The sequence below is a fragment of the Exophiala xenobiotica genome (assembly GCF_000835505.1).
Source record: "Exophiala xenobiotica strain CBS 118157 unplaced genomic scaffold supercont1.7, whole genome shotgun sequence".
Classification (NCBI taxonomy): domain Eukaryota; kingdom Fungi; phylum Ascomycota; class Eurotiomycetes; order Chaetothyriales; family Herpotrichiellaceae; genus Exophiala; species Exophiala xenobiotica.
In genome coordinates this window covers 2,497,993-2,523,157 of record NW_013562488.1, presented here as the reverse complement: position 1 = coordinate 2,523,157, position 25,165 = coordinate 2,497,993, and the positions used below count along the sequence as shown (strand labels likewise).

The window sequence follows — 25,165 nt, the reverse complement described above, 5'->3', positions numbered from 1 at the left end:
GGCTTGAAAGTCCCCCTTTGGAAACACTCATGCAATATCATCCGCGTCATGACCCGAGTCTCTCGGAAATTTTTGTGCAATGCTCCCAAATTCAATTCCTTCTCACTTGGTCCTTTGTAGCGCGTCGGCAAGCTCAGAGTCAGTGACTGCTTTCGAGCTCTTACGTGTGCTCGTTGATGGTTAGCGACATCCTTCGATTTCTACATTATCATGGCTCCTACCACATGTCACTGTTGATCGCTCAGTCTATGATTCCATCATTACCCCTTCACCGACGGATGAGAGAACTCCTTGCACGCTTGACCTGATGTACGACTATGCGCTTGTGTATGTCCCTTCCGCACCTGGAGCTACCAATATCTGGGCAGAAATTGACCTTTGGAGTAGCCACGCCATCTACACCATCCCCCTAGCAATCACCCTGACCGTAATCCTGGGCCCCCTGTTCACGCGGCGAGATGTGTACAAAATCTGCTTTTTGCAGGTCATAGCAGTTTCGTACACTATTCCATGGTATGTCCGGAGACACAGTTGCACTCGCTGTAATATATTGACCCAGTCTCAGGGATTCATACCTCATTAGAACCAAGGTTTGGAGTACGGTGAACTTTTCTCGTATTTGCTTCTAGCGATCTGACCTTGCCCAGCGTATCCTGCAGATGTCATTCTAGGGCCGAAGCTTTTGGATATCCCGGCGGAAGAAGTCTTCTTCTTCGTGATCCAGACTTATATTGTGGGTGTGCTCCTCGAAAGTTGTTTATGACTCTGACATGTTCAGACAACATGTCTGCAAATAATACTCAGCAAATCAGTCCTCACAGCGATCTATCTACGCAATGAGGCGGATCCCGAGAACCCATCTGGCAAATCCCTGATACCATGGAAACGTGCTGGTCAAGTCATCTTCACGTTGGCCTCAATAGTACCTATCCTCCTACGAGGTGGTAATGCTGAGGGCACCTATATGAGATTGATCCTTGCCTGGGCCGCTCCCGTCTTGTTGATGCTCTGGACCTTTGCCTACCAGCTGCTCATACTGTTGCCTTGGACGAAGACCTGGTTACCAATCGCCCTGCCAACACTGTATCTCTGGATCGTCGACACCCTTGCTCTGCGTAGGGGCACTTGGAGCATAGAACTGGGAACCAAACTCGGCATTCATGTCTGGCCACATCTTGAAATCGAGGAGGCGGTCTTCTTTCTGATCACCAATATCCTTGTCGTCTGGGGCTCGGTTTCTTTTGATAATGCCTTCGCCATCCTGGACGCCTTCCCACAATATTTCCCCGTCGTTCCAGGCACACCGTCGCCGTTGTTGTTACTGAAAGCGTTGTTCCTGCCGACCTCCAAGTATGACAGCAACCGTCTGCGTGGTCTGCAAAATTCCCTGACGGTGCTTGCGAGGAAAAGTCGGTCATTCTATCTCGCCTCAGGCGTCTTTTCTGGTCGCCTGAGAATCGATCTCATCCTGCTGTACGCGTTCTGCAGAGTGGCAGATGATCTGATCGACGACGCACCTTCTGCGGAGGAGGCAGACAGATGGGTGAAACACTTCTCAAATTTCCTCGACACTGTTTACTCTCCAAAGAGTGACCCAATCCGACTTCAGCATGCCTTGTCTCCTTTCCCACCAAAGGCACAGACCATTCTGATGCTGCTGCCTTCTGATAAGTTACCCTCGGAACCACTCTACTCGCTGTTGGACGGTTTCCGGATAGACCAGGAATTCTTCGCCAAGGATGCCAACGAGAATCCGCCGATAAAGACATTCGCTGACCTTGAGCGATATGCCACATGTGTTGCGGCGACCATCGGGGAGTTGTGCCTCAACTTGGTCTACCAACACAACCCTGATCATGGTGTCAATCCAGAAACGAGACAGAAATGTCTGGCGGCCGGAGCACGAATGGGACGAGCACTACAATATGTCAACATTGTGCGAGATGTTCAAACTGACGCTGAAGTTGGAAGATGTTACATTCCCCACGACTGGTTCGCCAAATCGTCAGCGTCCTCGCCCAATGCTCAAAAGCAAGAGACCTTGATCCATCGAAAAGAAATACTGGACACAGCGTTCAGGATATACGCCGACAACCGTGACGCCATTGAAGAGCTCCCGTCCTACGCGCGAAGTGGCATTCGGGTCGCGGTCGAAAGTTATATGGAGATTGGGAGGATCTTGCGGTATCGCATACAGCATGGCCAACCCCTGGACTTCGCCGGCAGTGGGAAGAAGGGAAGGGCAAGTGTCCCCAAATCCAAAAGAATCTGGGTAGGATGGAGGACAATGGCAGGATGGAGAGGCTCAGCCTGAGGATGCGACGACATGAACCCTAATAGGATATACCCCTGATCTGCATAGGAGTTCCGGAGATGCAATATACTGCATCCGCAACCCCTCATCACCCGGCTCGCCTTGCTCCATGTAGGGGTGCTGTCATAGGCATTTTCGGGCGTGCGGGGTGATCGTCCCGGAATTTTTGTGTGCAACGAGATATGATGGATCTCAGATTTCAAGCTTGTATTCTCTTCCGCAACCCATAGATTCACTATCAACATAGATTTGTTGCAAATTTTGCGCAGTTCTCATGTGAACCCTTGCAGACGCCTCTTTGGGCGGCTGCAGACGGAGCCCACCTAGGCGCTGTGCGTTGGCTAGAGTCATGTTGTCATTGACTTTCTCGGAGTTACAAATACGTCCCAACATGTGATTCCATTGACTTTCTACCCTCCTTTGGGTATCTGATAGTCGAGCAATTACTTCTGAGGCATGGAAAAGCCCAAGACTGCTGTAATCATTGGTGAGTGCAGGCAATCTGGTTGCTACAAGCTATTCACGAAACTGACTCTGCTTCAAAGGTGCCGGTGCTGGAGGCATCGCAAGCGCAGCGCGCCTTGCTAAGGCCGGCTTTCGCGTTACTGTCCTTGAAAAGAACGACTTTACCGGCGGACGGTGCAGTTTGATTCACCGAGATGGCCATCGATTCGACCAAGGGCCCTCGCTGCTCCTCCTTCCTGACCTCTTTCGCGAAGCCTTCACCGACCTAGACACAACCCTCGAAGCAGAAGGAGTTGAACTGGTCAAGTGTGAGCCAAATTACAATGTGTGGTTTGGGGATGGCGAATGTATCGAGCTGTCAACAGATGTCGCTGTCATGAAGAAGACGATTGAAAAGTGGGAGGGTAAAGATGGCTTTCAGAGGTACTTGCAGTGGATGCAAGAGGCACACGTCCATTACGAGGCAAGCATAGTTCACGTTCTGAGGAAGAACTTCACGAGCTTCTTGCATTTGGCGAGGCCCAGTTTCTTGCCGTATCTGCTGGCTCTCCACCCTTTCGAAAGCATCTGGCGGCGCGCATCGACCTACTTCATGACGGAGAGGCTAAGACGAGCCTTCACATTCGGCAGCATGTACATGGGCATGAGTCCATTCGAAGCACCAGGGACATACAGTCTTCTACAATATACAGAACTGGCCGAGGGCATCTGGTAAGATGGCAAATCGTGTCATTGCAGAAGTCGGCTAAACATCAAGCAGGTATCCTCGAGGCGGCTTCCACAAAGTTCTGGATGCCTTGGTGAAAGTGGGCGAGCGTTTCGGCGTTCAGTACAGACTATCGACACCAGTCTCTCATGTAAATCTGGGTCGATATGAGGACGACGCCACTGGTGTGACTCTAGCCTCGGGAGAGGTAATCAATGCCGACATTGTCCTTGTGAACGCTGATCTTGTCTACGCATACAATGAGCTGCTGCCACCTTCGACAAAAGCCAAGTCACTCTCCAAGAAGCCAGCATCATGCTCAAGCATCTCCTTCTACTGTAAGTCGAGTCAATCTCAGGCGACTGGGAATAGCCTCTGACGTAACCAGGGTCGATGGACAAGATCATTCCTGAGCTTCACACGCACAATGTCTTCCTGGCGGACGAATATCAGGATAGCTTCGATGACATATTCAAACGACAGCTGATCCCCAAGGAGCCTTCATTCTACGTCAACGTACCTTCGCGCGTGGACCCAACCGCAGCTCCGGAGGGCCGAGACACCGTCGTTGTTCTCGTGCCTTGCGGTCATCTTCTGGAGAATGAGGCTGACCGGGGGCTAACCCCTCAGAATCCTCAAGACTGGCAAGCCATGGTGTCCAAAGCTCGAAATGCCGTCATTGAAACAGTGCGCCTCCGGACCGGAGCTGACTTGGGGTCTCATATCGTCAACGAACTGATCAACACGCCAGTGTCGTGGAAGGAGAGCTTCAATCTCGACAAAGGGGCGATTTTAGGATTGAGTCATTCCTTCTTCAACGTCCTCAGTTTCCGACCTCGCACGAAACACGATAAAATCAAGAACTTGTACTTTGTTGGGGCAAGTACGCATCCTGGCACTGGCGTCCCTATTGTGCTTGCAGGCAGCAAGATCACGACTGGACAAATACTCGACGATCTGGGCGTGGTCAAGCCCTGGCCTCCTGGCGGCCACGAAAAAAGGGTCGTGAGCGAACTGGATAATGTGGCGAGACCACCATTGCCCCTAGGACCTCTGGTGGTGTTCTTTTTGATGCTGTTATGGGCGTTCATTTTGCCCTACGTTGTCGGGTATTCCAGACTGAAGTGAGCGTGATACTCTCAAATGCCTTTGATGAACGAATCAAGATTTTTGACAAATTGAAGACACTTCCGAAGTTGTACAAGATCCGTCAATGTTGTGCAACCTAGCCTCCTCACCCTTGTATTCTTCCCAAGATCTGTGGCGTTCCTGATCTCCATCAGCCACAGGCAGTAAAGCAGCAAATTTACCAGCCAGAAACCGCATTGATGACGCATACAACTTCCTCGCCGGCCCACCGTACCTGGTAGTGAGTTCAGATTTCTGCCCCCTTGGTCGATCCTGGGAAATTATCCTACTCAGTATACATCGAGGTTGAGCCAAGTTTCATATCTGCTGGAACAGCTCTCCGGTAAAGCTGGTTACCACATCATGGCGGGGATTGCATTGCCGATCAACACTGAGGCGGGTGTCTGCTTCGCGGAGCGGTTGATCATCACTTTGCAGTTCCGGTGCAAGTTACAACAATGAACCGGTGCTTGCCATCAGTGCTTTGTCGGCCACAGAGCATGCGGTCCGAAGCTTTAACCTGCTCGACCTTATCAAATTCTGGTTACTTGTTGAGATCACCTGCAAGGCTCCGCAAGCCGTGCGTTGACCATGACATCAACACTTGATATGCACAACATCGACAGTCGATAGCCTTGCAGAATGCTGGTAGAGCCATTTGCGAACATGCTCGATGAAGAGCTTGCTTCAGATATGCTTTCCTGCAAGCTTTCCTTGCGGTGCAATCGGCAAGCTGCCGGCAAGCACCGGGACGGTAGGTCATAGATGTATGAATCTGGTCAGATCACTTGCATTCATGATTTTCTCGCTCAGGAGGCCAGAATGAAGTGCTGTTGCGAAGACGTCATGTTGTTCTCATTCAAACCGTCCCCTTGTGGGCTATAAAGAAGTACCTCGCGGGTGGTGTTTCCAGAGCTGACTTCATACTCAACAAGATCCAACATTCCAGCGCCACGTGTGACGGTCGAAGCAGCCATAGAGCATTATCGCAGTACGCCGCCTTACTGCCGCCAACATGGGTAACCAAGCACTTCAGATCAATGGCATGACGAACACGGTCAATACCAACAATCATATAACGCGTCGCGGAAGTGACTGGTATTTTACAGTCTGCGCTGTGATGGCGGTTTCGACGCTGGTGTTCATGGGTCTATCCTTCAAAAAGACCCGCTCTCAACGCATCTTTCGTATGTGTGCTCCTCCTCGAAAGGCTGTGACAATCCACCACGTGCCTTTTGCTTTCTTCCGGTTTCATCGGTACAGCTTTCTGACACCGAGTAGATTATATCACGGCTGCAATTACCTTGGTAGCTGCAATCGCGTACTTCAGTATGGGCTCCAACCTGGGCTGGACTGCTATCCAGGTCGAATTCGAGCGCGGCGACCCCAAGGTAGCTGGGAACATGCGCCAAATCTTCTATGTTCGCTACATTGATTGGTTCATCACGACACCTCTCCTGCTTGCCGATTTACTATTGACCTGCGGTTTGCCGACGCCGACTATTCTCTATGTGATCTTAGCCAATGAGGTCATGGTCGTGACTGGCCTCGTTGGTGCGCTGGTGAAGAGCTCTTATAAATGGGGTAAGGCCCAAATATCTGCTTCTCACGTAATGAGACCATGTTCACGCGTTGATAGGCTTCTTCACCTTCGGTACCGTTGCATTCCTGTTCGTGGCATATTCCGTTGTCATCGAGGGCCGTGCATATGCCCGCATCCATGGTGCCGACATTCAGAAAATCTACACTCTTTGCGGTGTCTGGACCATTTTCTTGTGGTTCTTGTACCCTATTGCCTGGGGTCTGTCTGAAGGCGGCAATGTTATTCCTTCCGACAGTGAGGCTATCTTCTATGGGGTTTTGGATCTTCTTGCTAAGCGTAGGTATTCCTCAAACATATGTATGTGATGACATTGACTTGAGAAACAGCTGGTTTCGGTGCTCTCCTTCTGTGGGGTCATCGCAACATCGAGGTCGAGCGACTGGGAATTTCCATTAGAGACCCTAAGTCGAGCTTTAGCCACCGTACAGAGAAGGCTTCTCACCCTGACACCTACATCGACAACGTCAATCACCAAGACGCTGATGCCGTTCAGCCAGCGCCCGCGTGAAATGGGAGCCACTGGCCAAGGACAAGGTAGAGACGGGTCCGTTGATGGAACGTCCTAGTCGGCGGCCCAGCCCATCTATGCTTACGGAGGACAAAACGACATGCTGTCTGTTCAAGAGAGGAATAATTGTTTTATAGTTGAATGAACGGAGCTGGAACTCAAGGTTATGTCGAGTAGCATCGTGTATAACCACGCGAAAATATCAGACAGAGATGTCCAATAAATATTACTATCATTCATAACGTCGATGCTTTGATTCAACATTGTTCGCTGTCTGTTCGTTAGCAAGCATTGAGTATGTAAAATATTTCGACTGCCTGCAACCTATTTGCCTCCAATCGCGGCTTCTTCTTCACTTGTGATAATTGCACATCCAGATCTCACGCTCAACCTACCTCTGCCGTTTCTTCTCCTTTTCTCCAACAGCATTGAGAGTTATTACTCTTCGCCTGGCCACGAAAAGGGGCGATAAGATTCATGAGTCTTTCCCTACGAAATTCCAGCCACAAAGCGATGTGGATATAGTGGCTTGCCGCAGAGACGAACTCTTTCATGCTAGCTCTCGGAGCATTTCAGGACTAACCTTGTTCGAAAGGCGCCGAGCAGTTTCACAGTGGTTGGTGAAGCTTTCACGCTCGTTTTCATATTTAAGTGGTTGCATATGGGAAAGGAGGAGATTATGCGGAGCCAGACCTTCACAAAGGAATGAGGTTTCTGCTGACCCGTTGCCCACAAGCGGAGATGCAGATTCACGAGGGAGTTGCGCTGCTGAATCAACCTACCCCGTACGGAGTACTCTTCCTGCTCATGCACATTCATCCACAGAAGATCCAACAGTCGCCATTACAAGCGAACATTGTGATCTCGCTTCTTACTGATGGTCTGGTTGCTGGGCTACTATGGTACACTACAGGTGCTGCAGGCGAGAGCATCGTGGGTAACCTCCACAGCATCTTTGTTGTTGAGTGCGAGAAAGATAAGAGGCATACAGGGTTGAGTCCGAAGCGAGTCTGGAGTCGTGTGACCGACGGGACGCATCGTCTTCTTTGTTATCGCTGCACCGGCGTACGCTAATAAATCTCTACCGTCCGCCATACGACCACCCAGTATTTTATCGGTGCAGCAACGTGGTCTTACTATAGGCACAAAGAATTTGAGGTACTTGTATCAACGCTCGTACCTCAAGACTGGGGCGCATTACGCTTCGACCATGGTTCTGAAGTTTCTCGAACAATGTCCTATCTCCTGGACAGCAGTCTTCGAGATAGCTACTAATATCTGCCGTAAATTTGGTCCACCTCATCTACCACAGTACAGAAATTATAACAAGAGAGCAATTTCTCTGGAGCGCCAACAGAAGCGCCCGGTGTGAAGATGGTGCCAAGCCAACCACTTTGGGAGCAATGCGAGCACAGACTAGCCATTGACCACCACCAGCACCACCACCCCACTCATATGATTACTCACTGTTAACGTTGGTCAAATTCATCTACCGACGTTTTTGCTCCTGGTAAGAAGTGCAGCAACCGGGACCGGCGGAGGTGTACGTGCTTGAACAGGGCAGTTTGGCCACACTGTATCAAAAGACGCTTGAGTCGGATACTAGTACTGAGAGCACGCGGCTGTTTTGCATATTGCAAATTTTGCATGCTTAACCTTTGCGACAAGCGATATCGTTCTCTCGTGGCTAACTGCATAGAAGGTCGTCCGATATGTGGTCAAAAGCAATATTGCACGAAGCACCGGCGGTGAATCAACACCAAGCAAAGCATTCTGTCCGGCTCTCTGCGAAATTGACAGAGTGACACAAGCGGCTACAAACGGTCTAGGGCACTTGAACAAGCAAACATGTCAATGCACCCCAGGCCCGAACCGAAAGTGCCAGCCGAATAATGATAGGCAGTCAACGAGATCGCGAGAAATGCTCTGTCCACTCTGTCCTGCCAGGGGCCGAACAAACTGGTCGTCCTTGCAAAGCGTGACGCTGGGACGAATCAGGTACGGAGCGCATTTGAATTACCTCCTGCAAATCAACTTGCGACCAGGACTTCTTGCAGATTCGGTTTCCAATGAGTTTCGCGGGTTCCTGGCTAGCACAGATGGCTAATCTGGCGCTTGACATCCTTAGCGGGCTGTCGGGAAATTTGGCATGACTGGCATTGGCTGGCAGTGGGGGGCAGACCAGGGACAGGCCCAGACAGCGAGAGCAGGCCAGTCAGCGATGCTGTTTCATGCTGGTCCGTTTTCGCTTCTACTCCACGATCATCGAGGTCTCCTCCTGGTTCAACCAGCCAACAAGCCAGTCGATGCTCATCATCCGACGCTGGTCAACGACCGGCGCCTTGCTCCAGACAGACGCAATCTTGTCAAGGCGACGATGCCATCGCTGCCAGGCCAGCGCTCCACCATTATCAAAGCTAGCGGGCCTTGCACCACGCTGCCCACCAGATATGTTCCCGACCGCCACATATACGCTTGTGCTTTCCTACTCTTGTCCATGGCTTGACCTCTTCCTCCTACCTACCCCAAAGTCTGGTCTGCTGATAGCATTCTGCTGTCGTCCGAGTCACTGAGCTCCCTCTCAGTCGCATCACCTTCGTTTCAAAGCAACTCGAGCAGCGCTCGCTCAGCCCCGTCCTAGCAACAAATACCACTTCCTCGCCAAACGTCCCCGGCCACCACTCATTGGAAAGACCGTATATGACCGCAGGGATATCAAATCGCATTTGCGCACAACAGCACACGCAATAGGATCGCCTACACCGCCCACAACATCATACCAAGATGCGCTTCACCATGGCAGTCGCAGCGGTCCTGCTGGCTCTCACACCAGCCACTCTCGCCGACGCACCTACTGGTGACTGGTCAGAAACGACCACCACCACTACAGTCACATCCACCATGTCTACCACCCAGACCGTCACCAAATACTTGAAGCATGCCAATACTACGACCAGTAGTATCAGCTCACACGCAACGGGCTGGAATGCCACTGCCCATACGGCCACCGCAGAGACCACATTCAACAAGCCTACACTTACACCAGCCTCCACGATTACCTCTGCAAGCCCCTCAATTGCTTCAGTAGCAGCTACTGGCGCAGCAAGCCCGCAAGAGATCAACCTTGCAGTGGCCGCTCTTGCAGGTGCTGCCGCTATGGTCTGGGGCTCGTTATGACCCGACATGCTTCGATTACTGTCGGCATGCTCAGCGTCCGGTCGGCTACTTCGCTTCTTTTATTTTGACTGTGTCAACATTCGCGTCAAGTCGAGCACCAGGTTGCTCCTTGGGTGACTATGGTATGATTTTTTTTGGAATGTTTTATACCCATTTTGTTTCGTCTCTGTGAGAGTTTGAAGGACATTCATGGATAAGTTTGGAGGGCGGAATGAACCGCAGCCGGGTCATTCGAGAAGAGTCGTGAGAGGGATTGTCGTCGCCTGTGGCAAGATGGCTCGAAGGGAAGCATTGGACCTCCTGTGAGAGGCTCGCCGAGGGCGGGTAAGGGGCATGGTGCTTCGTATGCACTCTTGATCATGAGAGAAGCAAGAGGAGGAGTATTGGGTGGTGTTGTATGATCAGCGCATTTGGATGACCGACACGACTGAAGTACTTCTCTTGTTACAAGCGGTGTAAGCGAGATCGCATCAGCTCCTCTTGGTGGGTTTATATGGCTATCAGCTATACAGACAAGCAGACTTGTAATTGAACACTAGCATTCAAGATTGTGAAGACGTCTCATCACCTCTCAGGCGAATAGCCGCGCTGTAAGACATTTACCTTACAACAATGCCGACAGCCACTATGGCTTAATGTGGCAAAATCCGCAAACTAGACGGCTCGTCTCCGGACAAGGCATCTTCTTGTTTATATTGGACACAAGTAGAAGTCTAGTATGGTCCCAATTCTCGAGCTGTTTGAGGTGTTTTCTTGAGCCAGGCACTATTCCCCAACATTGAAGAAATTTGCAACACCAGCATGTGTACTGTGACACATAATCACACCGCACAAGATAAACAGAATCTCGAATGGCATTGATGTTCGGCCCGTGTCCGCTGTCAGAGAACTGGATGATGGGCAGGCGTTGATCTCGGTGGCCTAGCTTTAATATGGAGCCTTGATGAGCTGGATCTGCTCAGCCACGCTCACCGTGAGCTTAACATCGGACATGCAAACAGTCCCCCAAGTTATCAACGATGCCTGAACCAATTCGTCATCATCTCTCCAAAATAGTGTCTAGGAGTTAAGTACGGGGCAGCCTTCTTGCACCGACACCGAGGTGAACAGGCGCTGTTGGGTAAAATGCTCCGAATTATGGAGTACACCTTACTCAATCCGTTCTTATGCCAGACAACACCTAGTATTGTTCCTGTTGCTTGCTCAGATTCTGACCTATACCCAGGTTATGATTTATTCCTAGCCCCCGAACGCAGCAGCCTAGCAAAACGCGATTACTAGGTACGTAGCCCTGACAAATACTCACCGGATGTCGAAAACATATAAATGAACAGCCGTACGCCCTGTCCATCGATTGTGTCTTCGTCGTCCTTGACAGACCAGTCGATGTGATCTTTGAGACCTCTTCCACTCAATCACACAATCCCGCTGATATGTCGCAGTCATATCATGATGGATCCTGCACGCTGTCTCCCCTCGACCAGCTGATGCCAAGGATATATACCACCGTCTTTCTTGTCTACGAAACAGACCAATATGAAAGCGCAATCGGAAAGCTGAACGAGGGATTAGCCAAGACCACGTCGCTCCTTCCATTCCTCAGGGGCTATGTTCATAAGTCGCCGGACGGCTGTGATCCGCGCAATCAGCTGTTGCTATCGTGGTCGTCTCAGGACCCGCCACCAGCTATGGTCGAGACTCCCGCTCCAGAGTCCCTGCCGAGTTTCGAGACGCTGAAGCTAAGCGAAGTGCCGCTATCGATCTTCCAAAATGGCCTCAGTCCCGTACCAGTGGTCATCGACTACCAGATCCCGGGAGCAAGAGCGCCGGCCCTCGTCATCGGAGCTACACGCCTAGAAGGGGGGTTGATCCTTTGTCTACAAGCTCACCACGTCGTCATGGACGGGGCGGGAATGGGCATGTTTCTCAAGCTCTGGGGCGACTGCACAAGAGACGAGCCGAACCATTCCGATGATAAGGCGCCGTTCGATCCTGGGGAAGTCTACGACAGGGTGGCCTGGCTACGGGATGCTAGCGGTTATTCCGCCCAGACCAAGCCAAAAGCTACGCTTGACGAGCTCCTCCTTCGTCATCCGGAATACAGCCTTCGATCTCGGAGCTCAGCTCTATCGTCATCGTCCGTGTCTGTGCCGACGAATGTCGCCAGCCACCCAGCCAAGTGCGCCGCGAATATCTTTGCCTTCTCAAGTGCCAAGTTACAGGAAGCCAAGCAGGCCATGAGTAGTTCGGTCCCGGCCAAGTTCCTAACGGTTAACAATGTCCTGGGCGCTGCCCTGTGGCTCTGTGTCACACGGATACGGCTCGGACGCGTGCGCCGCGACGGCCTCGCAACTGTGACAGGCTCTACCACGTCGAAGCTTGGATTTGCTGTTAATGCGCGCTCGAGGTTAGGACCCGCGGTGTCGAACAGGTCATACCTGGGCAATGCGACCATGCTCAAGGTGGTCGAGTTCCCTGCTACCAAGCTGAAGAGCATCGCTGGGAATGCCATGGCCAGCCCTGCCGCCGTCGCCGACCTATCGCTCATGGCACCGGTTATCAGTGCCATTGGCGCAGCGACGGCCGCGGTGACAGCCACCCACGTCGGCGAGGTTGTGGCGTTTGCGGATCACCTCGCTGATGTCGAGGATGTCGGGCCCGGATGGAACTCGTTCCATGGTCTGGATCTGACATATACAAGCTGGGCAAACTTGGGGATGTACGATTGCGATTTCGGGGCTAGTTTAGGGGGTAAGCCGCGGTTCGTCAGATGCCCATATATGCCTTACATTGACGGCATGGTACTTGCCTTACCGAGACGTGGGCTGGTGGATACTTTAGATAGAAAGGCTTTAGAGAGAATCGAGGTTGCTGTTATGTTGAACGAGCGAGATATGCGGGCGATGGAGGAGGACGAGATGTTACGAAGCTGGAGTGCTTGATATATCATATTTATCATTGAAAGCCATATGCTGGTGTATTTCATGCGTGGAAGATCCCCCTTGTTCTCCGTACGTCAAGCTCAGGTGTTAAAGCGGCCGAACGCTACGGCGTAAGGGCGAGCCCACCGGCATACCCCTACAAGTTGATCCTGATGCACACGCGACACTTTTCAATTCTCCGACGCGTCTTTGATTTGCCCTCGCCCAACTCATCTCACACATCAACGTCTTTCAAATCTGCATTACGTCCCGACCTTAGCAGCTCATGATCACGTCCCTCGTTAAAGCCTAGGTAGTAGTACTTTGGATACGCTTCCGTTCACACTTCTCCGACCTCATTGCTTCCGTGTTCTGCTCTGCTCGGACGTCACACCTCAGCCTTGCTGGAGACTCGGGCGAGAGTCTACATCTACACTTCAGGATGGAGGAGCCCGATCTCCCGCCTCTCTCCCACTCCGCCATCATCGCCGCTCAAACACCGCCACGCCCGCGCCCGTCTTTCTTCCTCACCCGCAAACGCACCCATGCCGAAGTCTACGATGCCGACCCGCTCCCCACGACATCAAGCGATCCCGCACTCTTCTCGTCCGACGAACAAGCCCCCGGCGCCGAGAACTACGCGGGTGGCAGGCGCAAGAAAAGCACATACAAAGGTTCATGGTGGGATCGACACCCACTCAAGCAGGGGAGCAGGAAGAGCGCCAGACCGAAGCGGGAGTTCACGCGTAACTTCGACTCGGGCATCTTCATGGGCAGCCAGGACGAGAGTAGCGAGGAGCCGTTGTCTAGTGATTCGTTCACACTAGAAGACGAGTTCATCAGAGATCAGGCAGGGCAACATCAACACGAGCAGACGCGGAAGACGTGCGAGCCGAGATCGTTTAGGCTGTGGGCGCAGGAGACTCATAATCAAGAACACAACGAAGTGAACAACCATATCCCAGGCGATAGCATCAGTCCTCGGACGAAACGCGCCCCGAAACCCATTGAAACAAGGTCAAGGGAGCATTCAGAAGTCTGCGCTATTGTCGCCAGGTGTCTCGACCAGGGGAAGGAGGATGTGGATTTATCGTGAGTACAGCCCATCACCACCCCTCTGGGCCTACAAGCGACTCTGTCGGTCTGAAAGCCGCCGTGGTCATGGTTGGAGTCGACTAACGTGATACTGTTTCTAGGTCCATGTCTCTAACCACCCTTCCCGACGAAGTGACTTCACTCCAAACGCTCGCCAAACAAGACGAGATCGTCCCTGGAATGCTCGACATGGGCACGGACCTCGAACCGCAGTTGCGTGTGTATCTGGCGAACAACCTCTTCACTCGATTTCCCACGCCTGTTCTGGAACTGCGGAATCTGCGCATGTTGTCGCTGCGGAATAACAATCTGACGTCCATCCCGCCTGGGATTCGGGAGCTGGTCAATTTAGAGTTATTGAATATCGCAGGCAACCAATTGACGGAGCTGCCGTTCGAAGTTCTCGAGCTCACGAGGTTCCATAAGCTGGGGGAAATAATATCTTCACCTAATCCGTGGACAGAACCTGATGTGGCGGACTGGGGCGACCAAGCGGCAGAAGACCATGACGTGACCCTGGTTCGCACAGATCTCCGGAATATGGTGCAGTGGCTAGTGTCGAGAGTCAGCAAACCTGTGCTGGGAGGCCAAAGGACGGACGGCAATCCTGGGGTATCGTCACCGTCGCTAAGCGAGAGCGTGCTTCGACAGTTGGCGAGGCTCGATCCACAAATCAAGGTCGACTTTCCAAGCCTGATGCCCCCTGGGACGTCGGAGATAGTTCTTGAGCGTTTGCAAATGCTGCAGGAATATCCCGGGAGGCGATGTGGATATTGTGGCCGTCTGATTGTGATGGCTGCAAATGAAAGGTTGGAGTGGTGGTCTACACGCCGCAGGGGCGAACTACCAGGGGACATACTGCCATACCGGAGGCTTGAGTGTGCGCAGGGTTGTGGGAAGAAGAACGACCGCGCGACTCGGGGCAGCCCGTGTACAAAGGTGTTGCATTTGAAGCGCAGCATGCCGCGATACCCACTGTTATCTCCAGGTGTGATCGGGACGCACAGTGACTCATGGTTGGGTGATGCGTAGCACATTGCAGTGCACACTGCAGAAGTCGACGTTGAGATACATGGCTGTGGCCGTTTTCGATGTATAGGCGGTCGGGATGGAACTTCCTGAGCTTCAACAGGGAGAATCTCTGCGATTCTCCGCAAGGAACAGTGACAGCCATATTGGATATCCGGCGGCCTCGGCGATGATGCTGCCGTATTCGTTGGATGGAATCCACATCTCGAGCACACATCTGCCGCCCAGGAGGGCGCAGGTGATGTGATATGGAGTGTATGCGTGTATCTCGGGGTGTCCGGAGCATCTAACCCTAGACAGAGAATATCGATCGACATCATCGGCCAAGCATACGTGAGGTGATTCCATAGGTCTGGGTATGTATTTGTCTTTCTATCCAGACAAGATTCCGCGTGTCAAAACACAGTGTTCTCAGAGTCACTGGCGCCGTGCCTTGTGTTTTGTTTTTGTCTTTTGTTTTATCGTGGCGCCTGCCGTCGCTGTCCGCCCATCTGCTCTTTAACTTCATCTTACATTGGTGACTTGAGTTGGGTAGGTGAAAGTCGTGCTCTGTGGCGCCAGGGTCTCGCTCTCGCACCGGAATCTGTGCGCCTCTCTGTCGAGTTGCCCGTCAATATGTCAGGGAGGAGAGTCCGGACCCTGGCGCACGGCGTACATAGGAGGAGTGTCTGTGGCCAAGTTCGATTTCAAGGTATTTTAAGCCTCCCCGTCTCCGGATCCATACGCCATCGCATGCCTGCCTTCTGTCTCTTTGTACGCAAAGTCGCGCATCTCGCAGTGTCCGCACAGTCTTCGATCGATTTCGGCGGACCAGTTCTGCAGGGTGCAGGCGCGACGTTTCCTGGAGTGGCTGCCCTCGTCGCCGGGATTGGTGGACAGATTCTCGCGACTCATTGGGAGGGTGAAGTAGATATCCTCGATACGGCTACTTTTCGGTGATGATGGTCGGGGTGGTGGTGGTGTTTTGCCTTTATCGTCCGTATGAGTATGACTGCAGGGATGAACCACTGTGTTCTCTGTGTGGAGAGTTGGAGTTGGAGTTTGACTTGCGGGTTCGAGACAATTGACGGCCGCCGTGGGTGTCACGATCGTGGTGAGTAGGGAAGTGCTTGAGGCTGGCGAAGGGGGTGAGTAGGAGGTCGAGGGCAGGAGAAGTGGAGATTCTGACGGTGACGAGGATCGCGGCGAAGACAATGGTGATGAGGATGGCGTGGTGAGGGAAGAAGGCGAAGTTGATGAAGAAGAAGAGGAAGACCGAGGAGGCTCAGCCGAGCCGCATAGAGCTTTCATTTTCTTTTTGAGAGGGAGTAGCGGACCGAAATGGTTTTGGAGCGCTTTGGTTCACGCGAGGGCATATTCGCCGCGTGGTGTGTTGGAGGGTCCTTCGGCTTGCTGCTCGAAACTGGAGCTGCTGGAATGGACAGATTTAAATCATTGGATACGCGGCGTCCAGTGTCTGTATTGAGGGATGCGCAAAGACATACCTCGAGTCTGGTGTGAATAGGCGTTGGGCAAACGGGCGGTGGTGTTGATCTACCTATCTCAAGTTGAAGCAGGGTCATCCTTCACTACCGCCAGACGCAGTAGTCAGTACGAAACCCAAAAGACCAGGTAGGGAAGCGCACCACATGACGTATTCTCTGAAGCAGACAGACGTACCTTTTCACCGCTCGATGAGGCGGAGTGGACTTGTTCCGCAGCCTTGAAGTCAGGCACGCAAGCACGATGAATCCAAACAAATAGGTAGATGGGGGACACATCACTCTTGGTAGAGGCTCGCGCGTCCAGCTATCACTAAGATCCCATGTCACGGTGGCTTGTATAGGTGCGGCAGTACAGTAGACGATGCATGGTCCTCGCGTCCAGTGACTTCCAGGTCCGGAGTCGAAATTTTCACCCCGCGGATGCTGGCGAGTGAAGATATCGCAGTGACGAAAGAAGGCCATTGGAAGTCGCTCGGAAAACCAATATATGCGTACATTGTGGTTGGATTGAACATTGGTAGCCTCCTCTCCGAGGGAGGACTATGTCAGCCAATGGCAGGATATGATCCGCACTGTTGCGAACCTGCGTCGAAATGAATTAGATGTGTTGCAAGTAAACCTCGCAACCAGCCGTACTTTTTCCATCCATGGGTATCTCAAATCGTGACAATCATGAAGAATCCTGGCGGTTCAGCGCTCGAAGAACCCGCCGTCACTCATATCTTCGTCATCCTGCTGCCGGACTCGCACCCCACCATCCTCGTTGTCGCTATCCAGGTCAGCCGGATCAATCATACCACCATCATCAAGCCATGATGGCTTTTCCTCAGGTTTGGTTTGGTGCAGACTTCGCAGGTCGGCCTCTTTCTTTCCGCCTACAGCAGCAAGGTCCTTGTCCAGCTTCTTTCCGGTCAATTTTCCTTCCCGAAGAGCATTCAGCTTGTCTTCCCCTTCAGCCATGTAGCTTTCCACCTCGTACCACATCGGCGGTTTTGTCCCTGCTGCCGTCCGAGCCACATTTGCAAGCTCGTCTGAGAAGTTCCGCAATTCGCCACGCTGATCCTCGTCGAGAATGGCGTAAGCTCTCTTGTTCATTTTGTTCTTGCTTGAGCCGCTCTCTTTCTCTTCTTCCACGAACAAGCTGATGTATTTTTCTCCCAACGGTGCATACTGAGTGTAAGCAATATCCACCTCGGTTTCGTGGATCATTTTTTCCAACTTCTTCTGGTATTCTTCGTCACTGTATGCCGGAGTGTCTCTCAACTTGGTAAGTTTCTTGAGTAGTCTGGTGGCCTTCTGACGCTCTACAAATCGCACAAAGTGATATCGTTGCAGGTTCTTTCTGGCGTTTTGAGCAAGCTCGGCTTTTTGTTGGTCCAGCAGCAGTGCCGCTAATTCCCGTTCTTTCTCGTGACGAACTGTCATGGGCATCTTGGTGTCTTTCGCCAGCAGGTTTCGGAGAGAGTGAATTCTTGTGGAAGGATTGTTATGACGCTCTTTCTTGGATTTGGTGACTGCCGATCTGACCGGAGAGAGACCTCGGGGTCTTGCAGAGCGATCAGGGCCGCGAACGCGGCTTCGATCTGAATCCGGACGCCAGGAGTCGTGTCTTCGGTCTGGATCTAAGTCTGGACGGTAGGAGTCACGTCTCCGATCTCGAGTTTGATACGAAGGTCGGTATCGTGCCATGATGTGGATTTCGTGTCAGCAGCCAGCAGGGGAGTTCCAAGAAAGTTTCGAGAAACGGATCAACCCTTGACGTCGGTTTCAGGAAAGACAGTCGAAGACCATCATCGAGAAGACATGGTGGCTCTGAAGTTTGGCCTGGAACGAAAGGTCAGTGAAAGTTGCAGGTGGGGAGTCAAAGACATAAAATATTCTGCCGCTTCTAAGTTCTCACCGCCTTGAAGATCCCTGTCCGGGCAGAAGATCGCACTATTCCTCTTTCGACTTAGAGGGCGACGATAACATCAAGGCAACAAACGACACTCAAGACACTGTTCTGCAGTTAGACTGTATGACCCATCAACCATGGCTCGAACGTGGCAGGAACTTTATGGGCGCTAGGAGCGCACCAGCCTGACTTCTACTGGCTTCTACCCTGCCGGCATGGAGGCTGCAATTCGGTTCTCGCAGAATTCCCACCCTGGAACGCAGCAACGATTTCTATATGTTGATGTCACAGGGAAGACTTTCAGGCTTTGTAAAATCTCCAAGCAGAGCAAGAGTGGTGTCAAATATGATACTGTCCATACATCAACAAAAGTCCCAGCTTTCCGAGCTTTTGATTGGCATCCTGTCAACGAAGATCTGGTGGTTGTAGGACAGGCAGGCGGCGAGGCTACTCTGCTGAACATAGCGGAAGGTCATCAGGACTCGCTGTCATTTCAAGTCCGAAGCCAACGACTTTGCAACGCTGTTGCTTTGAACAGCCAGAACTTACTTGCTGCTGGACTAGATAAAGTACGAACCGACTTCTGTCTGAATGTGTGGGACTTCAATCAACGCTTGCCTGCCCCCGGATCGAAGGGATTCTCCAAAAGCTATTCCGAGCCTCTTCATAAGCTAGCGAGCGGAGAACCGATCACCAGCCTGAAATTCTTTCAAGATGATCCTCAGCTGTTGGTGGCTGGTGTCAAGGGTCAATTCGTCAGATTGTATGACCTTAGGGAGCCCTCCATCGGTAATGGACTTCAGTTCGCTACTCGATGTGTTCACAATTTAGCGATCGACTGGCTGGACGAGAACTACTTCGCCTCCTGTTATCCTACAAATGATCCTTCATTATGTGTCTGGGATCGGAGGATGATTAGTCGGCTCAACACTCCCCATATGAGCTTTGGTGGAGGATCACATTCGGGAAGTGGACAGCCAGAGGTCTCGCTAGAATTGAAGAATGTGATTGAAAGCCCGGGTACGATTTGGAGTTTACGATTCTCCAAGTCTCGCAGAGGGCACCTCGGTGTCCTCTCCAGCACAGGCAACCTCAAAGTCTATGACATCGCCAAAGATCCCGTCTCCGAGACAAATCGGACCGGCCAAGACAGTGGCCACGATATTTCTTGGGAGAACAGCCCACCACAGGAAGTGTTTCTTGACCGAGCCCAGGAAGTAGCGAAGCAATACCCCCACCAATCCGTCTCTCAGGACGAGAAGTCGAGGGTAGTGTCGTTCGATTTCATGACATCGGCAAGCAGATTAGGACAACCGAAGATTCTCACTCTTGATGGACATGGTGAGATCAAAACCATCTCGACGAATGCCTCCCCTGAGCCAGCTACCATTGCAAGTCTTGACTTCCTCTGCAAGGGCGGTACTGTTGTTGCACAATCAAATCCAGATGTGCTCCAAACAGCGAAAGTAATCGAAGAGATTCGTCGAAAGGTGCAGCCCAGGAATGTGCTCAGGCAATCAATGAAACAGTCCCGACAGGAAAGGAAGCTTCCTGACAGTAGGAGGATGTCCAGCCTAGACAACCAAGCATGGTATACTGATTTGGGATTCTATGAGAAAGATGTACCATTACAAGATCTTCTCACTTTGACCTCCGTGCAAAGGATGCGCTGTCAAGCAGGATACTTACTAAATCCAACAAAAAACAAGGCGATTGTCTCTGATTCCCATTGGGTGCAGACATTCTGGGCATGGATCGAGCTTGCGGCGAAAATATCCAAGAATAGCAACATGACACAAGACAACTTTGACTTGTCCTATCTTGGTGTATATGCTCTTTGGATGGAAGATGTGAACGCAAAGAACCGGACATTAGGACCCGGTTCCAACAAGCCTGGCAAAATCATTGAGAACCTTGTCCGCCGCCTGAACATTCCGAAGATCAGAGGCAGCGCAACAGAGTATCCCGCCAACCGGCAGATTTGTCTTCATTCTGCAGGGTTAGCATGGTCGTATGATGAACTTGAAAGAAGAGTTAAAGGACTTGTGGCACAAAATCACCACACCAAAGCTGCGGCACTTGCGATGTTCGCGATGGAGCGCAAACTAGCCTACAAGGCCCTTCGTGGCAAAGGTGCTAACCAGTCCCACAAAATGTTGGCACTGGCTATCGCAGGAGCTTCGAAAGGTGCGAGGAATGGCGAAGGAGGAGCTATGTCCGGCGATGAGTTAGATGCGCAAGACGACTGGGCTGAGACCATTTCATCTCTAGGTGAAGAGTTGACCGATCCATATGCGCGTGCCATCCTTGCCTATGTGAAAACGGGAGATTGGTCCAACGTCGTTGCGGAAGATTCTCTCCCACTTAAGTACCGGGTTTGTGTTGCACTACGACATCTCGATGACTCCAACTTGACCCGGTATATCTCCCAAGCAATGAAAGCTGTGTTGGTGGAAGGTGATATTGAAGGAGTCGTGCTGACTGGTATTGCGACTCGTGATGCTTTCGAGCTAATGAACAGCTACGTTCGCAGGTTTGGTGACCTGCAGACAGCAGTGTTGGCACTGTGTCCCGCCATACCGCGATATGTCGACGGTGATGAAGTTGTTCGCAAGTTTGATGGTTGGAAAGACGCATACAAACACATGATCAATAGTTGGAATTTGAAGTTTGACCGCGTTAGGTTTGACATTGCGTGTCAAAATGCCGCTGTGGACGAAAGCGGAAGACGACTCATACCAACTGCAAAGCAGCAAGTCCGACTTGTTTGTGGCTTTTGCGCGCAAAGTATTGCCCACGCAGCAGGTACAGATGATGAGGGCTCGCCAGGGCACAAGGTAGTCGAGACGCCACAGCACCCACTGACAAAAGAAAAGGCTGCCGCGATTGGCACTGTTTGTCCAAAATGTGGCAGGCATCTACCGAGATGCGGTGTCTGCGATCTGTGGCTTGGTATGCCGGATGAATCGTACTTGCCATGGTACGGGACGCAACAAGCGAGGCAGAAAGGCAGCAAGGGCAGTCTCGATCTCAGCGCCAGTCTGGCGGGCAGTGTGCATACCACGATTGGGCCAGGAACGGCGTCGGCGACGTTGAAGGGCTCTGCATCGCCTCAGCTCGAGTCTTCACCGCATTCTCAGGTCAACTCGACGAAATCAGCTACTACTGAGTCTACGACTGGAACAGCTATTCCCACATCTCCAGCAGCCGTCAACGGGAACATCGTTGTGCCTAGTATTGCGGTCATTGAGCCACCAACGACGGCGCCAGAGCCAGACAACGACATAGAAAAGGCTGACAAGGCCCAAAAATGGGACGCTGCCATGGCGAAATTCACCGTGCTTTGCCTGAAATGCTCTCATGGCTGCCACGCCGCGCATGCCAGGATGTGGTTTGAGAAGCATAGCGTCTGCCCTGTGCCAGAATGCTCATGCCTATGCAACGAATGAGGCAGATGTGATCTCGATTGATGACCACCTGGCTAACAGTTATATGAAAACGGAATGACAAGGAACATTGAATTATACTTGTTGCATATATGCCAGTGCTTGGCCGCTTACTCCCAGCTCCGTCACAATAACAGCTAGGGGTTAGGCGCCCCATTACTTGGGAGCTTGGCAGGACGACCCCCTATTAATTCCTCCACTTTGCTCTTCTCAATCCATTCCCGGGCATTGCAAACCAGTATATATAAAAATCAACTCTTATTTTTGACAAACCGGATCAAATCCTCGACGTGCCTCGAACATGGCCCAAGTCTCAGAAAAGCCCGTCAAGCCACGGAATGGAGGGGGTTGGCTAGCAGCAGGCGTCTTCATACTGCTTTCAATGCTCGCAGCCTATTATATGCGCATTGCAACTAACCTCGCTGGAATTGGTGAAAAGATGGAGTATATCAACAAGATCAAATACTTTCCCGACAATGGTGTTTCACTCCGGACTATATATACTGGGATTGCCCCGCTGGACACCTTCCTTTCATTTCTGGTGTCGGCATTCCTCTCTGGAGCAGCAGGGTGGGACCGGGGATTCTATGTTCTTCAATCTTACTTCCTGGTGTCCTTCTTCCCTATCGTGACAATTTTTTCGATCGAATCGTGCAGGAAACGCAATCACCTCGCTTTGACCAGCTTGTGAGCACAATCTTCGTTGTTCTCTGACATTGCTAATGACCTCCTAGCACCAGCATATGGGCATTGTTCTACCAGACTGTCGGGGGCGCCGTCATCATCCCCTTGTATTATTTGGCATACCTCCGAGATTCCAGAGGGAGCAAATACTGGTCGGCAGAGTCAAGACAGGTCCCCTTGGCTTATGCAAAAGCCTTGTTACCAGCGTTGGTGATCGGATACCTGGTCCCGACGATCTTGATGTTCTTTCCATACTCGGAGAAAAATTACTGGACGACACAGGGAATGGTCGCCCTATGGCAGCCGTCACCATGGTTCGTCAATGCCATTTTGTGGGCGTGTTCCTCGTTTTACGCCAGCTCGGGCTCAGAAGCCGAGGACACCGTGGCTCCTTTGGTCGACGTGAAATATCTGGGATCCATATACTCCGTAGCTCTTATCGTATCGGCTATCTCGCATGTTGCCACGATGAGCGTGTGTCTATTCTCGGGCGATCTGCAGCACTCATTCAGTCACGTCTTTGTTCCGGGCAGCCTTACGAACGACACGCCCTTGTTTGATGCTCTTCGAATGATATTTCAGGTCGACTTTTGGATCATCTCTGCCGCTTCTCTGGTGTGGGCTTATCTTGCGGTCTGGGATCTTAAAAGGATTGGCAAGACCGATGTGTCACTGATTCAGACCACGGCTGCAATTCTCCTGGGCTCCATTGTTGTTGGTCCTGCAGCTGCGGTTACAGGAGTATGGTACTGGCGAGAGCATATTATGGCGAAGAAGATTTCTGCTTAGGTCATCTCGTGTTAAGGATGAAGTTTGGGTATGAGTAAGACAACCGGCTTTGTGGTCGAAGGCGCTGGGCTGTCGGAATGCTGTATCAGGTCTCTGGATTGTATCAATCGTCAGCCGCGACATGTCAACCTTGGAGCACGCCTATCAAGATGGGAACCTGGTTGCATCAATAAATATGGAGAATCCGTCAGTTGCAACAAACGCTCTCGAATAGTGTCATAGGTACTTTAGGCGTCAGAAGTGCTGCTGCGGGAAACGGTCAATAGCATCGTGCACCTGAGCATGATTACAGCCTCGTCAGCGTTCACGAGGCTGATGCGGGGAGATTCTCGTACCCTGGAAACTAGGCAACAAAAATTCATCGCTTCAATTGATATGGCCACTGTGTCTCCTTGGCCGCCATTCGTCACAAGCCTGAACAAGAAAAGCCTGATACTCTTCAGGGCCGTCATGCTGGACTCTGCATTTCTATGCTCTCTTTCGAGGTTTGTTTCAGGCATAATCTAACTTGACCCTCAAGAGCATTGTGATAGCTGTTCACGATGAAGCTCCTCATGCTCTTGACCATATTGTTTGTAGGCTCAGCTCTTTCGGCACGAGTCACGAACCCGAAGAAAGTCCCGCGAAATGCTGTCCTCCTGTCCAAAGTCTCGGCGATCACCGTCCGCGCAGGCAAACAAACTGCCTCGCGTCGAGTCCCTCCCGTCCCTCAACTACAATGCGTTGGACCTGCAAAGATATGCAGTCTATACACAGTTGATGTAATGCGCTGTACAAATGAGGGCGTCGAGTATGATGAGAACAATGTACAATGGAGCTGCAAAGCATCCTTGCCAGAAGAGTTCAAGCTGGGTAGTACAGATGTGACCTGCGAAGGCTATGAGAGCAGCGATGATCCCTACGTTCTGAAGGGCAGCTGCGGTGTGGAATACAGGCTTTTACTTACCGACAAGGGAGAGGAGAAGTATGGGTCACAAACAGGCATGAATTTCAACATCTTACCGAAGACACATCTGGTTTCGGAAAAGATTGCAGGCTATGTGTTTATGGCAGTCTTCTTCCTGGTGTTGTTCATCATCGTTCGAGGTTTCTATAGAGCATGGCGAGAAGACTCGGGACCACCACAGGACCGTCCGTTTGGCGGAGGAGGTGGGGGTGACGACCCTCCACCACCGTACGATCCGCGTCCTCCGCCACGACCGAAGAAACCTACCTGGTCATCAAGCTCAAATTCGAGTTCCAGTTCGACACAACGATCACGCACGACTCAAGAAGAAGGCTGGAGACCAGGTTTCTGGACTGGTACAGCAGCTGGAGCTGCTGCAGGGTACTTTGCAGGGAGAGGCGCACGCACACAACCCGAACCGCCACGAAGAGCGCCGTGGGGGAATGGATGGTTTGGTGGCACGCGAGATAACGAGTTTGAAGAAGCGATTAACCAGGGCGGTTGGTTTCGGGGTGGGCGCGGAGGAGGTGGCGCCAGACCTGGACCGTCTTCCTCGAGGACTCCCAGCTCAAGTTCAAGTTTCTCGAGCTCGCGGCATGAGAGTTCGGGCTTCGGTGGAACGAGTCGTCGCTAGAGATGCTCTTGGGTACCGTCGTGGACATTGACATCAGGCTTGGCGTCCAATTGCGGTTTTGGAGTCACTGAACCCGTGAAACGCCCTTGAATACCAACCTGAGGGCCTGCTTTGGACTGCTTTGATGAAAGAAATGAGATATGATACCCACGATTGCTATTGTCTCTTTGATACTTCGATACGGTCTTTGGACAACCCATTTTTCCCTCCATAAAGTCGGAAATCTCAAGTCGCCGTATCGTAGCACTCATTGTAGGACGATTACTCGTACTAGTAAGCATCGACGTCACGCAGTAAACACGAAAGCACGTGATACCGACATTACATTTGCCAGGCTGCACC

At 51.8% G+C, this 25,165-nt stretch overlaps 11 protein-coding genes across 11 annotated transcripts; 9 read left to right on the top strand and 2 right to left on the bottom strand.

Annotated features, from left to right (window-relative positions):
• Positions 1-307: 307 nt before the first annotated feature.
• On the top strand, positions 308-2,314 carry PV05_11625 (uncharacterized protein; the record flags this gene model as incomplete). The annotated part of the gene is made up of 5 exons (XM_013455129.1): positions 308-327; positions 388-513; positions 566-597; positions 648-733; positions 779-2,314. The coding sequence occupies 5 exons, from the start codon at positions 308-310 to the stop codon at positions 2,312-2,314; spliced, it is 1,800 nt and encodes a 599-aa protein (XP_013310583.1).
• A 456-nt stretch (positions 2,315-2,770) lies between these two features.
• PV05_11624 (uncharacterized protein) lies at positions 2,771-4,613 on the top strand (the record flags this gene model as incomplete). Its single annotated transcript, XM_013455128.1, has 4 exons — positions 2,771-2,801; positions 2,860-3,490; positions 3,540-3,823; positions 3,874-4,613. 4 exons carry the CDS (start codon positions 2,771-2,773, stop codon positions 4,611-4,613), a joined length of 1,686 nt encoding a protein of 561 aa, XP_013310582.1.
• Positions 4,614-5,628: 1,015 nt separating this feature from the next.
• PV05_11623 (uncharacterized protein) lies at positions 5,629-6,829 on the top strand (the record flags this gene model as incomplete). The annotated part of the gene is made up of 4 exons (XM_013455127.1): positions 5,629-5,800; positions 5,895-6,197; positions 6,253-6,492; positions 6,543-6,829. The coding sequence occupies 4 exons, from the start codon at positions 5,629-5,631 to the stop codon at positions 6,722-6,724; spliced, it is 897 nt and encodes a 298-aa protein (XP_013310581.1). The 3' UTR covers positions 6,725-6,829.
• A 2,311-nt stretch (positions 6,830-9,140) lies between these two features.
• PV05_11622 (uncharacterized protein) lies at positions 9,141-10,519 on the top strand. Its single transcript, XM_013455126.1, has one exon. It carries the CDS (start codon positions 9,509-9,511, stop codon positions 9,899-9,901), a length of 393 nt encoding a protein of 130 aa, XP_013310580.1. The 5' UTR covers positions 9,141-9,508; the 3' UTR covers positions 9,902-10,519.
• A 762-nt stretch (positions 10,520-11,281) lies between these two features.
• PV05_11621 (uncharacterized protein) lies at positions 11,282-12,843 on the top strand (the record flags this gene model as incomplete). The annotated part of the gene is made up of 1 exon (XM_013455125.1): positions 11,282-12,843. The coding sequence occupies exon 1, from the start codon at positions 11,335-11,337 to the stop codon at positions 12,841-12,843; it is 1,509 nt and encodes a 502-aa protein (XP_013310579.1). The 5' UTR covers positions 11,282-11,334.
• A 202-nt stretch (positions 12,844-13,045) lies between these two features.
• On the top strand, positions 13,046-15,311 carry PV05_11620 (uncharacterized protein). Its single transcript, XM_013455124.1, has 2 exons — positions 13,046-13,914; positions 14,019-15,311. The coding sequence occupies exons 1-2, from the start codon at positions 13,265-13,267 to the stop codon at positions 14,947-14,949; spliced, it is 1,581 nt and encodes a 526-aa protein (XP_013310578.1). The 5' UTR covers positions 13,046-13,264; the 3' UTR covers positions 14,950-15,311.
• A 331-nt stretch (positions 15,312-15,642) lies between these two features.
• On the bottom strand, positions 15,643-16,236 carry PV05_11619 (uncharacterized protein; the record flags this gene model as incomplete). Its single annotated transcript, XM_013455123.1, has 1 exon — positions 15,643-16,236. The coding sequence occupies one exon, from the start codon at positions 16,234-16,236 to the stop codon at positions 15,643-15,645; it is 594 nt and encodes a 197-aa protein (XP_013310577.1).
• Positions 16,237-17,120: 884 nt separating this feature from the next.
• PV05_11618 (uncharacterized protein) lies at positions 17,121-18,119 on the bottom strand (the record flags this gene model as incomplete). The annotated part of the gene is made up of 1 exon (XM_013455122.1): positions 17,121-18,119. One exon carries the CDS (start codon positions 18,117-18,119, stop codon positions 17,121-17,123), a length of 999 nt encoding a protein of 332 aa, XP_013310576.1.
• Positions 18,120-18,539: 420 nt separating this feature from the next.
• On the top strand, positions 18,540-21,773 carry PV05_11617 (uncharacterized protein; the record flags this gene model as incomplete). Its single annotated transcript, XM_013455121.1, has 1 exon — positions 18,540-21,773. The coding sequence occupies one exon, from the start codon at positions 18,540-18,542 to the stop codon at positions 21,771-21,773; it is 3,234 nt and encodes a 1,077-aa protein (XP_013310575.1).
• Positions 21,774-22,071: 298 nt separating this feature from the next.
• On the top strand, positions 22,072-23,243 carry PV05_11616 (uncharacterized protein; the record flags this gene model as incomplete). Its single annotated transcript, XM_013455120.1, has 2 exons — positions 22,072-22,457; positions 22,505-23,243. The coding sequence occupies 2 exons, from the start codon at positions 22,072-22,074 to the stop codon at positions 23,241-23,243; spliced, it is 1,125 nt and encodes a 374-aa protein (XP_013310574.1).
• A 398-nt stretch (positions 23,244-23,641) lies between these two features.
• Positions 23,642-25,029, top strand: PV05_11615 (uncharacterized protein). The gene has a single exon (XM_013455119.1). It carries the CDS (start codon positions 23,786-23,788, stop codon positions 24,821-24,823), a length of 1,038 nt encoding a protein of 345 aa, XP_013310573.1. The 5' UTR covers positions 23,642-23,785; the 3' UTR covers positions 24,824-25,029.
• Positions 25,030-25,165: the final 136 nt, after the last annotated feature.